The 15,907-nt window shown below is 50.0% G+C and overlaps 1 protein-coding gene across 1 annotated transcript in view; it reads right to left on the bottom strand.

The window, feature by feature from the left end:
• The window catches only part of LOC122364555 (serine/threonine-protein kinase BRSK2-like), an 88,000-nt gene extending 77,712 nt beyond the window's left edge, over window positions 1-10,288 (bottom strand). Inside the window, exon 1 of the mRNA XM_043335052.1 lies at window positions 9,923-10,288. Within this exon, the coding sequence (XP_043190987.1) occupies window positions 9,923-10,034 (112 nt within the window). The 5' untranslated portion in view covers window positions 10,035-10,288. The remainder of the gene's footprint in view (window positions 1-9,922) is intronic.
• Between the last annotated feature and the right edge of the window lie 5,619 nt (window positions 10,289-15,907).

The raw sequence follows: 15,907 nt of genomic DNA, 5'->3' as shown, positions 1-15,907 counted from the left end.
CCTCTAGATATCCACATAGCCCCTCATTGTGATGGAGCCGCCCTCAAGCAGATGATGCCGCCCCTGAATGTGATGGTGCTGCCCGCCAACGAGTTGGTGGCGCCCCTCAAAATGATGCTGCCGCCCCTTAAAGTGTTAGTGCCGCCCCTTATAGTGTCAGTGACGCCCTTCGAAGTGTCAGAGGAACCCACCAATATAATGGTGCCGCCCCTCTAGGTATCCACATAGCCCCTCATTGTGATGGAGCTGCCCCTCAAGCAGATAATGCCGCCCCTCAAGAAGATGACGCCGCCCCTTTCAGTATCGGTGGCGCCCCTCAATGTGATGGTGCCTCCCTCAAAGTGCCAGTGGCGCCCCTAAATGTGATGGTGTCTCCTGTCAACGAGTCGGTGGCACCCCTCAAAATGATGCTGCCGCCCCTAAAAGTGCTGGTGCCGCCCCTTACAGTGTCAGTGGCGCCCTTCAAAGTTTTGGAGGAACTCATCAATACAATGTTGCCGCCCTCTAACTTTCTGTAGCGCCCCTCCATATACATAATGGTGCCGCTTCTCAAACCATCCGTGGCGCCCCTCAAAGTGATGGTGCCGCCCCTTACAGTGTCGGTGGTGTCTCCTGAAAAGTCAAGGTGCCGCCTCTCAAAGAAATGCTGGTGTCCCTCGAAGTGTCGGAGGCGCTCCTCAATGTCATGTTGCCGCCCCTCAAACCTTCCGTAACGCCCCTCCACGTCATGGTGCCGCCCCCCCCCCCCCAATGTGCTCACGGCGCCCATATGTGATAGTAACGCCGGTCAAAGTGCTCCTGGCAGTGTCGGTGGCGCCCCTTAGGGGAAGTTGGGGCAATGCCGGAGTTGGGGCAAAGCCGAAATTCGAGATATTTCGAAAACCGTAAGACATGGATGCCACCTGTCAGTGATGCTCTGAAGCTTAAGTGACTACAATTATCGCATGTTTGTTACGAGTCGTCATTCGGAACACTTCGGTTGTGAGGGCGCCAAGAGCGTTTTCAAGGTACGCGTTCCTTGTACTACATGCGCCTTTGAAGCTGCATTTCTTACTCATTATGCTACCGTTTGTCTGGCCAATTCGGTCAAGTAATCTTCAGCATGTCTTTGCATAAGTGTGCTGCCTATTTGAAATTTATACGGCACGTTGAAAAGTTATGGGCCTGCAAATGAAAGTATGGCTGGCTGGGGTAATGCCGAAAACGTGCAATTACGCACGTTAAAGCACGCTACGTGGACTTTACTGCTGTAGAATAGCAACGCGAATTTTTAGTCACACAAATTACACTTTCAACCGACACAACGGCCTGTTACCTATAAGGAATTATTTACCTGGCATTTTCTTATTATATCACACAATTATAACTTCCAGTGTGCACCAAGCGTCCTCAAGCTCTTAAAACGCGTGTCAGCTTTGATAAATTCTGGACAAAGTTTGAGATAAAGTGGCAAAACATCAATTTTGGCATTCCCCGTAGATCATTTCTCCCATTTTCGGCTTTCCCCGCAGTCCGGGGCAACGCTGAAAAAGTCACTTCTTTGATATTTTTAGTTTGTGCGCTTAACGGTATGCGAATTCATCAAATGCGCCTGGTATGTTTGAAAGGCAAAAGACTGGCCTCTCGAATGACGCCAACAAGAATAGCTTATGTTGTCTACCTTGCGTGCTACGGGGGTCAGAAAAAAAGTATTCGGCGTTCCCCCAACTTCCCCTATAGTGTCGGTGGCGCCCCGAACAGTATCGGTGGTGGCCCTCAAAGTGATGATGTCACCCTCAAACAAACGGTGGCGCCCTTCGAAGTATCGGAGTCCCTAAATATCATACCTATTGCCGCCCATTAACGATCTGTAGCACCCCTCCATATGATGGAGCCGCCCCTTAAAGTATCCATGGCGGTCCTTAAAGTTACAGTGCCGCCCCTTACAATGTGGGTGGCGTCCTCAAAATAAAAGTGATGTTGCCCCCCCCCCCCCCGAGTAATGTTGGCGTCTCTTTCTTCTTTTTAAGCATCGGAGGCGCTCCTCATTGTCATTTTGCCCCACATCACTGCTCACATGGCGCCCTTCAATGTAATGGTGCCACCCCGCAACGCTCAAAGACATAATTGCGCTCCTCACAGTGTCGGTGGCCCTAAAAAAAAATTGGTGGCGCGCCTCAAAAAACAAAATGATGCTGTCGTCCCTTAGCATATCTGCAGCGCCCCCAAAATGATAGTGCCTTCCCTTAACCGGCGCCGGGCTGAGTTTGTTTAAACCCCCCTCCCGACCCCTATAACTTGGCTACTTAGGCCACGTAGCGACACGCGGTAAGCGGTATTCGAAAGAGTGTCAAAAACTGCTTGGGTTAGTTGGTTAACCGTGCTTTGGTTAGGGCAAGTCAAATGTCAAATATCAGGTGACCAGAGGTCATCAAAGGTGAAATGTGGGTGAAATGTTGTCTGTTTCAACATTTATTGACAAACTGGCGCATAACTCGGGGAAGAATAGAACTACAGCACCGCGAAAAAAGCGCATTCGATAGCTCTTCAACGTTCCTATGAAGTCTTCAGACTTGACCTAACATCAACGGCTTAACCTACAGAGCACAACTTGTTTAACCCGTGCCGGGCCGGGGAGGGTTGGAGGGGACAGTGGACCCCCTGCGCCCCTCTACTGAGCTGTTTTAATGAAGAACCTTTACTGTAATAATTATTGACTCACGAAAGTTATGACATTGTTTTTTCAGTACTGTGCTCCTCTCGTCGAGATGCGTCGAATGAACTATAATTTGACATTCAAACGTCATTTGGGAAATTTGAGCTCAGGTCCAGGTCATGACCTGGCTGGTAAAGGTCATGTTGCATATCAGTCGATTTGTATCGTCAAACTGAAATCATCTATGTAAGGTGTTTTCATCGCTCAGGCATGTCGCATGTCTCTATCAGAAGTTATTGGAAAAACTGCTGGAGGCCTACCATGACCTGACATGACCTCAAGGACATAACGAGGGGTCGTGGGTGGCAATTTTCCGATTAAGTGTGTCATTTTTAATTGTTTTCTGATGTTTAAATTCGTTAATTTTGACATTTGTCTACCTATAAAAAGAGGCACATGCCCTGATTTTCTCCCATTTCCTTTTACCTAATGGAAGGGTCGCAAAATTGTCCTTACATTTGGTCAGAGACATCGCAATTTCGAGACTTACATTTAACCCTCGCCGGTTGATGCAACCCCCCTAAGGTTTATCGCGAATAACTCGCGTAAAAAGCGGCCGATCGCAACGAAACTTTCAGTACCCTCGAATTGATCAATTTTACACCTACCCTGCAAATTGATGACCCTGACTTCAATGACCTTTCACCTGTGACCTCTTTTCCGTGACCATGTTTGGCCGAAATCAAGATTCGGCGTATGTCGGCTCGCATTAACCGCGCGTTTGCAAGCTTTTCGTGGTTTCAAACGTTCAAACATGTGATTTGATGTTGCTCCCATGCATTAGGGTGGGTGTCAAGGTCACCTGAAGGTCAGGTCAGGTCATTGACCTTTGGTGACCTCGGTTCACTTTTTCGAGTTTTACATGTTTCTAGGCTAGTTTTTGGAGCTGAATTCGAATTTAGCAACCATTTAAATATTTCCGAAGTAGTTTTGGTGCCTTCGTAACATGTTACGAAGCTGTCAGAGGCGGATGACAGGTACTACGAATACCCGGTACGACCCCTACCGGTTGACCTGACCTGACCTGACCTGACCCGACCTGGTCTAAACGCTTAACGACATCATCTGTGATCAAAACTAACACGATATTTGTGATCAGCACCACGGAAAACCCCTTAGCAGCCACAATTTACGACTTTCAAACAGGTCCCGATATTCCCGATTTTTGGGTCATTGACCTGACCTGGAAGGTCAACCGATGACCTAGGACCTTGAAATTGGGTATCATTGGCTTCCTCTCGTGACGGGCAACACGCTCGTTTTTTTCTGCGAAGCTCTAGCTCCATCAGGGGCCAAACGAGGGGGGGTCGTACCAACCAACCTTGTGCCGTCGAAGGACTCAAAATGGCCTGTGCCGGCGAGGGTTATATATACAGTTACACACTGTTTGTCTTATCAATCGCTGAAGTTATAAAGGGATCGTTCAGTCGGTATATCTATGGTGAGCATTTGCCTGTTCCGTGGCTCAGTTGGTAGAGCACCGGACTCCCCGCATTGTCTTCGCTTGCGTTTTGTCCGCCGGCCGAGCCGGAGAGAAAGTTACCGAGTGAAGGTCATTCAAAGTTCAAAAACTCAATGACAATGTCACTGGGGTCACGAAAATGTTTGAGTAGGTAGGTATAACATTCATTAACCTGGGGGGGGAGGGATGAACGTATCGTTGCAATACGCTGTTCATTACGCGAGTAACTAATAAATAAAAAATGTATGAGTTAATCCTTACTCCACACGCTCTCCCTCTCCATAAAAAAGAGAGTTAATTGTGTTGCATTTTATCTATATGCAGAAAAATAGAGGCGTCAAAGGATATGGCCGAATATCAGCGACCCTTGCTGTGTAAGCAATGGGGTATGACAAGTGGGGGTAATGGCCCCGTCCAGCGCCCATAAAGTGGGCACACTCGTGCGACCTGCCGACCACTGTTCTAGATAGCTGATAGAGCCATAAAACGCCGTGAATATTTTAAGCTTGACGATACGAATCGACTGGTATGTAACATGTTTACCTCGGGTAAAATTTTAAAATTACTTTTTGTTAGGTCAAATTATAGTTCATTTATCGCATTATGATGAGAGAAATACTATATCCCGGAAAAATAAACGTAATACCGCTGAGCTTAGGTTGAATCTGAAATCATTACTTAGGAAGAGTTATAAAAGAACCGACGAACGTGTCTTTTTTGGTCATTAAATATCAGTAGGTATGCCGCCCCCTCAGATGCCAAGTGCCGCCCCTATGAGTGCAAAATGCCGCCCCTAATTGTGATTGCCGACCCAGTGAAAATCCCTTAAAATACGCCCTGGGAGCAGTGGCACAAGAACCCGGGGCCCGGGGTCAGTGATCAGTCACAGATCAGTGATCAGTGATCAATGACCACACAAACAGTCTATCCCACTGTCGCCAACGACGTCTTCGTGCCCGATAACCCGATATCGAGGGAGGGACATCGGTCAATATTCACCCATGCAAGCGATTAGCGCCAATGGCCATCATCACAACCCCGTTGGAAATAAGTCCTAATGGGATTGGTGATGCAAATTACGAGCCCACGCTCGGGTATTCACGGATTACCGGTGGATATGCACCTCGAACCGGTATACGAGGAGGAAATCACAAGTACCTAGTCTCTGAGGTGTGGTATGAGGCTTAGCCTGGAAACGTCATCACCGCTGGAAACGACACGCCGGTACTTGGACGACCTTGTGCAGTGGTGACTGATAGCGTTATATGTCCTAACGGATCTAACTTAACCCCACCATAACGCCGGAATACGAACACACTCAAAACTTTTTTACTATCTCCTGGAGGGTTCATTTTCATCAAACCAGCAAGATAAGAGTATATTGAAAGGGTAACTCTTTGCTACCATTATGTGCATAGTAACGGTACGTGGTCAATATGAACTTATTCGCCAGCAAAGAGTATTATTACCATGTAAATATCAATATTACTCTTGCGATCCAGAACATCACGAAAACTCTTTCCTTCTGGGTATCGTGACTCGTGTACAGATAGTCGTTTCATGCGTGGATCTTGTTTACCCTCGTGAAGATGATATTTGAAATGGAATCACTCAGCCAATCAGAAACGAGATCGGCCGTTTGCGGTTTGAAGGCCGCGCGCATCTGTCAGTTTTCGGCCGTTGGTCTCCGAGAGAGGATGTGAGCAGTGTCGGTGCCGCGCGGCGTGGCCGTTGGTGATTGTGCTTGTGTGTTGTTCATCGCCTATAGAGCCTCTGTGGACATTTTATTGTAAGTACCAATGTGCTAGAGCATTGCATGCCGTTGAGTGGTGCTAATTTGACCTTGTTAACAGGACCCCGTGCACGGCCACGTGGCCTAGGTTGTGAGTACGTACATTAATTTTGTTGTGATGCTACAGGTTTATGCATTTTGTTGGTGACATTGAAAAAGCCTTGCACTGTAGTGATCCATGGTCTCATTATCTCATGCAGACGGGCGACCACCCAGGAACGCCGTCGCTCTCTTCAAATATTGTGCGCTGTGCCTTATCCAATATGAGGGCGCTGAATGTCTTGTATTCACATTCAAAGTGCATTCAAGTTGTATCGTGGTGTTTATTTACCGCTTGTGCATTGCTGAACGCTTCGTATAAATTCGTATGTATAAGTGAAGAGTCTCACAATGTTCATGGCTGGTGTGCCCCTCGTATTGTTTGTACGGAAGCCAAATATACATTGTTGCTCTTGAAGCATGTTTTTTTAGTTGGTGAGCTCCGGTTAACAGAAGCTTCGTGAAGCTTCTGAAGCAAGCGTCTGTGAGTCTGTTACCATCCTCTGGGGGGTTTACACTAAAGGAAAGAGTAAACATTACCATGTGACAAAGGGTAGGCCAGAAGAATATACTCTCTGTAGGAGGGTAAAGCACAGAGTAGATGATGCGATACTCCCTAGAAAAGGGTTCCGTTTAAGATTTACCCTTTCAAAGAGTGTAACCCAAAAAATGTTACACTCTAGACAAGAGTAAATCAAAAGAGTTTACCATTCAGAAGATGGTAAAAAACGTCTGTGTGTCATGATACCCCTCCCTGGCGAGTTTACTCTTCATGAAAGAGTAAAATTTACCATCTGGAAGGTGGTAAAAAACGTCTGTGTGTCAAGCTACCATGCTATGGCGGGTTTACCCTTCAGGAAATGGTAAAAAAGTTTTCAGTGCACTTACCGATTAAGTAGCGATTACAAAGAAACGCCATAACATAAAACCAGTAAAACGCCTTTTAGGCGAAGAACGAGCGAGCGAGATAGTGAGCCCTGCACGTGCGGAAGGGTGAGAGGGTGCTTCCAACCCTTCTAAACGGTCGCTAGCGGTGTGCCAAATTTGAACGCAATCGGCCCAGCCGTTCCTGAGATCTGGAAGCGGCATTCTGCACGTGCGCACGTGCAAACGGGGTCCAAAATGACTTTTGCACGGCACCCTACTAACTGGTCCCCAACCGTGTACCAAATTTGAGCGCAATCGGCCCAGCCGTTCTCGAGATCTGGAAACGCCCCCTGCACGTGCGCACGTGCAGCAGCACCCTAACCGCAACACATGGGAATGCATTGCCTGGTGGGTGCCTACCTGCATGTGCCAAGTTTCAGCGAAATCGCCCCAGTAATTACCGAGTTACTGAAATGGGAACAAATTTGGCACCTCTTATTGTTGTATTTTGCACGTGCACTGGGGGTGACCCACATGCATCGAGAGTATCCTATTTTGGGTAGAAGGGATGCTGCTACCCTACAAAAATTACCGCAAGTCAATCGCCCAAGCGGCTGCTGAGATATGAGCCTCTCAAAATCACTACTTTTGCAAAACAGCTTGAACACCCTTGACTTTTCACGTGGCACGTGCCACGACGGTCACTGAGATGTATCAAAAGTAGTCAATTACGGGGTAGAAGGGATGGGGCTACCCAACAAAAAAGACCTCAGGCCAATCGGTCCAGCGGTTGCTGAGATATAAGCCTCTCAAAAGCGTTACAGGCCGGGCCGGGCCGGGCCGGGCCGCTCATACTGAGATTTTTCCGTTATATTGAAAAGACTCACTTCGCTCGCTGCGCTCGCTCGCTCGTAATAATTGCATGGAAACATTTTGACCTGTCAGTGCATACAGTGCATGTGGCTATAATTGGGCATGGCTACAGGTTATCATAATACCATTGACCTTCACGAAGCAAAATGAGCCACGCCTAATAGGTATGCATGGGTTCGAGCGATAACAAATTCAATTAAAAATATTTTGACAGAGTTTGGATACCTAATTAATATGTACAGCATAACATAACAGGATAATGCTTAGCACTGCAGCCTGCAGAGGGTGCTTGTATAGAATAAGGGCTGATTGAATTGCTCATTTCATCGCAATATGGAATCAGCCATCGAATCTTCTTCGCGGTTTCGCTGGATGCCCTGATATGCAGTGGTGCATTTAATTCATGTTAGATCAAACGGCCTCTTGCTCTTCAGCCTTTGATCAAAGCTGATCTTCAGCCAGGCTAGCTTTGGGATGGTAAGTACCTACAACGCTTCTCAGAGCGTAGGCAGATAGCGGGTAGGCACTATGGCAGGCACGATTTCACTACGATAGGATAGGACACACTTAGATTTAGAAAAGAATCCAACAATTGTATGCAAAAAGCATTGTAGCATTCTAAATTGGCGATGAACATGATTGAAAAGATTTCATAACGGAAACATTCTTAACCCTATTCCTGGCGGGCTCCGCCGGGACAAGAAACTGGCGGGGGGGGCCGATTCGGCCCCCCCCCCCCCTGAGATCTCGAGAACGAAGCAAGATAGCGACAAACGGTAAACGGCATCGGATACGCACGGTCAAGATCTACAATTTTTACAAAGGTCATTTTCAGGTCAGGTCAAAGATGACGTCACAGGGGTCGAAAAAGTCAAAATGGCGGCGCTAGATATGGAGAGAGTTTTTCTCGAATAACTTTCGAATTAGTCAAGATAGGAACAAACTAAGGGCATCATCGTGATCCTCTCGTCAATCCGCATCGAATGATATATATGTTGACCTCGCAAGGTCAAGGTCAAAGGTTGACCTCAGGTCACGTGACCTCGAGGTCATCATGTATATCATTCGATGCGTCTTGACGAGCTGAACACAATGAGACCATCCACGCGTCTGTATCTTGTTCCTGTACGGAGTTATTGGCCAAAAACCTTTGGTGACCTTTGATAACGTCACATGACCTCACAGCTGCCCAACAGCAAAACAGACCTCAAGGTAGTGAAGGTTGATCGTATATGAAGTCATGTATGGTATATGGGGCCATTCCGACCCGTTTTAGTGGTAAAAACAGGGAGTTGATTTTTCCCCCATTGACTTATAATGGGGAGGTCGCGAAACTGACCTGACCTTAGGTCACCGATATCAAAATTCCGAGATATACAAATTGCACATACTGGTACCCTAACTAAAGCCTGAAGAGAAGAAATTGATCGGTCAAAAACTCTAATTCTGGCGTGATTGCAAACTTTTCTGAGGTAGGGTCACCAAACCGCCTCTGGTGACCTGACCTGAGGTCAGATCAACTCAAAATTTTCAGACATGTTGCGTAGAAGCCTTTTAGGAAAAGCCAGAAAATTTGAGCTTCCTAGCTCAACGCGTTTGGGAGAAATAACCAAAAAACCTCAGGGGGGGGCTCCTGAGGCCCCCCCCCGCCAGGAATAGGGTTAAGAGCCATGAAACCTTTGTCCTCCTTGGTTACGTAACTGAAGCGTTATGTTACGCTCCCCACAGACCACCGGGGGACACAATTATATGGCTTCACGGGTTCGTGCCTTGTCGCGGTGTCCTCTGCACCCCATCGCAGTTCCGTCTCCTTTATGTAAAGGGACTGCGCGTCGGATCGATGGCGGCTTGGTCTCCAGTCCGCGGCCATTTCTACACATACCGACGCGACGGCGACGGTAACGTGACGCGCGCGCCTCCCTCCCTCCCTCCTTCCGCCGGGCGGGCAGCGCCGTGCGAGGCGCGGGAGCAGCGGCGCCCAGCGCGGAGGGAGAGGAAAAGACTGCAAGGAAGTGAATGGACGTGACAGGAAGGTGATTGATTGAGCCGGGTTCGGAAATCGACCACGTGCTGCCTGTGGAGGAGACAGGAAGCCTGAAGAAAGTGGCTACTGCTGTTTGAGAGGCTGCAGAAGGACCTTTGGTCGCCGACCAGCTGACAGCGGTGCACCCAGCCGTTCCCGACGGCTACTCACCAGTCTGACCCTTCCCAAGCGTCTTCTCCAGCCGGTACGGGCCCACATACTGGAAGAACTCGGACGCGTGTCCGTCCCGACTGCGGATCCTCTCTGCACGCAGCTCCGTCATGGTCCGGCTTCTCGGAGACGTGGCGCCGTGCGGACCGCTTCCCACCACACTCGACACCGCCTCACCGCCCCTCAGAGACGACCGGTCACTGCGCCACCCTTAGCACCGCTTCACACTGCTGTCACTGGTCACCGAGCCACCGCCGGCCGCCGGTCCACACCCAGTCACCACTGACAGCCGCCGTCGGCCCGTCCAGTCGCCGCACGCCGCGCCGTCAGGCGACACATCGATTCGACGGACGGGCACCTGGCCGGCGGGCGCTTCACCAACTCCTGGTTCGATGCCGACTCGGGCCGCGCCGGAGCGTCGCGATCGATGGAGGCCAGCGCAGGCGCGACGACGGCGACGACGGCGGCTGACCGGCGCCGCACGGTCAGCCGACGGCCCCGCCCGACACGGCCAGAGCCGCAGGCGGATCTGCGGGGAGGCGCCACTGACATATGGACCCGCAGACAGCCCGCAGACGGATCTGCGTGGACGGTTCACCGACCCGCAGGGCAGTCTGCTGACGACCTTCAAGGACACATCCAGTATCTACTTACATAAGGACCTACAGGAAAGCTTAAAAGCAACGGATCTACGAGGAGAAATCTAACGGGCGCAGCCAAGCCCGCAGACGAAGACAGCCCAGCCTCCAGATGGGCCTTCAGGGATGGATCCAGTTGCTAACGGACCAGCAGGGCAGCCTACGAACGGGTGCCGCATACGGATAGTCCTGCTCAAAAGAGACATACTCGCTCGAAGATTCGCAGGGCACTCAGGTAGCCTTCAGCTGACTTTAGACTAACGGATCTTCAGAAACAGTCCAATCCGACAGAGACGCTCTGACATCCAGGGAAAAGCCCTCATCAACCCACACAGCCCTACAGAGACGGGACCTTCCGACTCAACGCAGACTTATTGGAATGGGTAGGTATATAAAATATGAAGATGCATGGATTCATCGAGGAAACACAATAAGTGCAATTTGAGAGAGGAGATAGCGAGAGAGAGATAGAGGGGGAGAGGGAGAAAAACTGCATGTCGACATCGCTACGTAAAATATGGTCAGATTTGATTTCAGTTCTATGTTTTCGCTACCAGAGGACACAACTTACGTACAAAAGATACGTAGGTACATATACACACCTACTTACGTGTTTGAATTTTGTACATACCTAATAGTTGCCAGTTGACGTTTAAACAAGGGCGCACACAAGGGGGGGCACACGGGCCCGTGCCCCCCCCCCCATTCGAGTTGGGGGGCCCAACTCGAAGGAAGGGGCCCATTTGAGGCGGCCGAAGGCCGCCTAAAATGGGCCTCTAACTAATCCTCAGACCACCGAAGACCGTGTACAACGGGCCCTCAAATGGCCTTAAAGGGCCCTCAGATGGTCTCAAAAGGCCCTCAGATGGCCTCGAAGGGCCCTCAGTTAGCGTCATAGGGGCCTCATCTGGTGTCAAACGGCCCTTAGATGGTGTCAAAAGGCCCTCAGATGGCCTTAAGGAGCGCTCAGATGACCTCAAAGGACTCTCAGATGGCCTTAACGCGAGTTGCTGGGGGGGGGTGGCGTTAAACGCCCCCACTTTTTTCGCTGGGCCATAGCATAAAAACGGCGCGCTGCAGGCGCGCCAAATTTTTAATACCTGTAGGGAATTGATTGAAGTTTATTGTGACAAAGCTTCAAAAAAATCGGTCGGAAAATTTTTGAGATATCGAGGTTTTAGTGACGTCATGAATTTTGAGTTTTTGACCAAAAACGGCATATGTTCAAAAAATCATATAAAATCACAGAATAGACATACAGACATGCCGTAAACGCCATTAGACTGCCAATACCATGAACAATCAAATGGCTATCTTCGATTATTGATTATCGTTCCGCATTTTCCAAAATCTCGAACTGAGTCTCGGCAATTTCTCGTGACTACTTCACGACCATGATACATGCATTTCTTAAATTCAACTTTTTTAGCCAAACACGTACACATATGATAAAATGAATGTCACCATCGTGTTCTACGCCCCAAATTACCCATAAAACATGTGTCACAGGCTGCGAATATCAGTTTTGATTTTCGGGGATATGTGCCTACCCGGTTGACCTGACATTGACCCTGACCTATGCTTGACTGACCCGTACATGGAGCTGACACTCTCGTAGGCCTTATATGATGGATTGTGCACCGTTTTGACAGAGTTTATGACGAGAGGCGCCCATTGCGAAGTCCTGAAGTCCATGCTACTGAAAGCCCGATTTCAGGTGTTTGACCTGACCTTGACCCGACCTGTGACATCAAAATTCAACTTTAAAGCACTCATCTGAAGCGTCTCGTCGCGTTCTTTCGTTTGCCGCCTCGTGCGTTTCGCTGCGCCTATTGGTTCTCGAGTTATCGGCTGGGGGCGTTTAACGCCCCCCCCCCCCCAGCAAACGGTGGGTGGCGAAATACCCCAGCAACTGCCGGGTTAGAGGGCCCTCAGATAGCCTCAAAGGGCCCTCAGCTAACGTCAAACGGACGTCAGAAGGCCTTCAAGGGTGTCAAAGGTCCCTGAGCTGGCGTCAGAGGGCCATGCCCTTGCGTCAAATGGCTCTCCGAAGGCTCTAAAGGGTCCTTAGCTGGTGACAGAGGGCCCCCAGCTGGTGCCAGATGGCCCCCAGCTGGCGCCAAATGGCCATCAGAAGGCTTCAAACGGTCCTCAGTTGGCGTCAAGCGGCCCTCAAAAAGCCTCAAGGGGCCCTTAGAAGACCTCAAGGGGCCCTCAGAAGGCCTTAAAGAGCGTCAAAGGGCCTTGAGCTAGCGTCAGAGGACCCCCCCCCCCAGCTAATGTCAGAGGGCCCTGAGCTAGCGTCAAACTTAAAGTGCCCTTAGCTGGTGTCAGAGGGCCCCAGTTGGTGTCATAGGGTCATCCATTGGCGTCTAATGGCCATCAGAAGGCCCAAAAAACGATCCTCAGCTGGCGTCCAACGGTCCTCAGCTGACGTCAAGAGACCCTCAAAAGGCCTCAAAGGCCCCTCGACTGCTCAAAGAGCCCTTAGAAGGCCTCAATGGGAGCTCAAGAGACGTTAAACGGCCCTCAAAAGGCTTGAAAGGGCCCTCTGCTGATGGCAAAGGGCTCGCACCTGAGTCAATAAGAGCCTTGTCAAAAAACGGACCTGAGAAACCTTGCCGGCCCTGGTTATCTGCGGGACTCCTACACTTACCTGAGTGGCCCCCGTTTACTGAGGGGCCCTGGTTATTGATGGGGTCCCTGTTTACTCTAGGGGGTACCAGAGGGGCCCATGGTCACCTGGTGGGCCCCTGGATCAATTGAAAACCCATGATCATCTGAAACGCCCCTGATTACCTAAAGGGTCCCATCACTTGGATTCAGTGACATAGCAAGGGAGCGAGGGGGTACGTGCCCGTTCTCGGGTTTAGGGTTCCTTCGAAACCGAGGGGCCCTGCGGCGCCAGTTGGTAGCAGAGGGTTCGCGCTGGCCGCACTTCAACTTGGAAGGACACCACAGGGCTTGTGGGGGGGACGTTATTGGCTCCTATGTAGCCACAATTATCTTCATAAAGGCCCAATGCCGGTTTCTGAGAGACCTCGCCGGCCGCTCAGGGCCCTAAGTAGTAACGGCCGTCGGCCAACGAGGGATTGGCTGCTATTGCTCCACATCCGTCTGTGATAGACACACGGTCCGCACCAGTGTTTTAAAGGCACCCACAACGGCAACTGCGAGGCCCCTCGCCCCACCTCCAAGGGACCCCCACCAGCGCATCTTAAGGGCCTACATCGGCGGCTCTGAGAGTCCCCACTCCCCACACCGACGCCTCTGAGGGCCACGTACCAGTGACTCTGAGGGCCTCTTACCAGCCTCCGAGTGTCCTTGCCAGCCTATGACGGACCACTTTCCACTTGCAGGCCATTTTGCAGGGCCACACACATGCCAATGATGGCCCCACCAGTGTCTCTAAGCCCTAAGACCCCGCAACGGCGCCTGTGAGGACCCAACACCAGCGCATCTGACGGCCTTTCACTGGCACCTCTGAACGCGCCACACACCGGTGACTCTGAGGAGCTCGCTCGCTTCGCTCGCTCGTAAAATACCATGTAAATTAGGCATTAGTGTACATTAGGCACACTCCTCGGGCATAAATGATACTTTCGCTTGACAATTTTCCACATTTTCTCATGCAAAGACCGTTTTAAAGAGACCCGTCTGCCAGTGAGACTGGACCCACCGTGCCTCCCTCCTCCCATCGAAAGGTCCTCGGTACCTATATCCTTGCCTGAGCTGACCCCGGGCGCCCGGGTGACTCGCGGGCCCGAGGTCAGGTGACCAGCAGGTAACCCCCTCTTGGGCGAAATTCTGGGTACGTGTCCGACATGCATCGTACATAGTCCTGTTGATTTGATTCAATGGTTAAACATTAAATATAAGTTATAAGCTGGATCTCTAGTCTGTGACCCCGCATCGTATCAGATATAGTGACATTTCATGTCGATGTGCCTAAAAAATATGCGAATATACGTGAAAAAGGAGTGCTGCTCCTGCTCCTACACATCCGGGCCAAACAGTGACCGGCCCCTGCTTCTAGCCACCCGGGGCCGGTCGGCCGGCCGGCAGTCAGTCGCTGCCCGGGGCTGATTTCTGAGGGACCTGCAAAAATGTTTATTAATGAAATGTTTTACGTAATAAATTAGATGATTAGGTATATGTACCGGCTCTGAGTCGCATTTGAGAAAAAAAACCTAGCGTAAAATATATATGATTTGAAAATTAAGCTGGTACCGAAATAATTGTTTTACCATGCATTGACAAACCAATTGCTCAAGCTTCAAACCAGCCGAAATATAGCCCCGTGGGCCGTATTTTTTTGGGGGGGCCCTTCGGCATGGGGGGCCCAGTTCGAAGGTCGTGCCCCCCATTCAAAAATCCTGTGTGCGCGCCTGCGTTTAAAGTTATTAATATCAGGCAGGGAGATAAGGTAACACAATTAACTACCTACATATTCATCGTTATTTTCGTCCTTACCTTTTTTATTATAAAATTATCGCCGTCCATAAAGGGTACTGAGCAAAATGAAATATTACGGTAACTTTTGACGAAGTCCCGTTGGACGATGAATCGAATGAGTGAAATAAAAAAGCAAAGATGCGAAACCAATGAATGAATGAATTAATGGTCGGCTGATTAATTAGATACAGTAGTTTCGTGTAGCTTTGACCACCAAGGGCAACTTTGGCCCACACCCGGAAAAATAATTTGTTTTGCTGTAGCTGTATTTACCTAGTAGTGCACTTAGGCCTAGTGCAGAAAAGCTGTTGTTATGGTTTGGTAAGACTGTTCATCGGTTACCTTTGGGACCAATCCTGAGTTGGTCCTAAGGCCAAGTTGAACGGCTAGGAGGGGTTTTATTGAATTTGGGCCAAAGTTGCACGAAGATATGGTACCTTTCAAGAGGAAATCCATTAATTTTACGTGAATGTTTTTAACATGTTAAAGATACATAAGCTGTTAAGTGTTAAACGTCGAAGAAACGTAAAATATGAGTAGGCATTAGCAACTATAAGTATGTATAGTGAACAGTCCATTGATGTCCAAGAGACTCGGCAAACGTCTGCATGCGAGATAACCGAGCTCGGCGCGTCCAAGGCCCTCTGACGATACAGCATCCGGCTTCCAACGTGCTCGCCGCGGTGGGCAGCCGAGTACGATCGACCGTCCACTCCACTCCGTCCGTCGGTAGGAGGGGGGGGGGGGGGGGCACGCGCCGTCCCCTAATGACTGGCCAATCACAGCTTAGTGCGGCACCTGTCAGCAGCAGCCCCGCCGGCTCGTCGGTCGGTCGGTTGGTGGGTTGGTCTCTCAGGCTGCTTACTGGGTCGGACGGGGCTCGACCGAGCCT

Source organism: Amphibalanus amphitrite, unplaced genomic scaffold (assembly GCF_019059575.1).
Source record: "Amphibalanus amphitrite isolate SeventyFive unplaced genomic scaffold, NRLGWU_Aamphi_draft 000683F_arrow, whole genome shotgun sequence".
NCBI lineage: Eukaryota > Metazoa > Arthropoda > Thecostraca > Balanomorpha > Balanidae > Amphibalanus > Amphibalanus amphitrite.
This window is presented reverse-complemented; position numbering and strand designations above follow the sequence as displayed.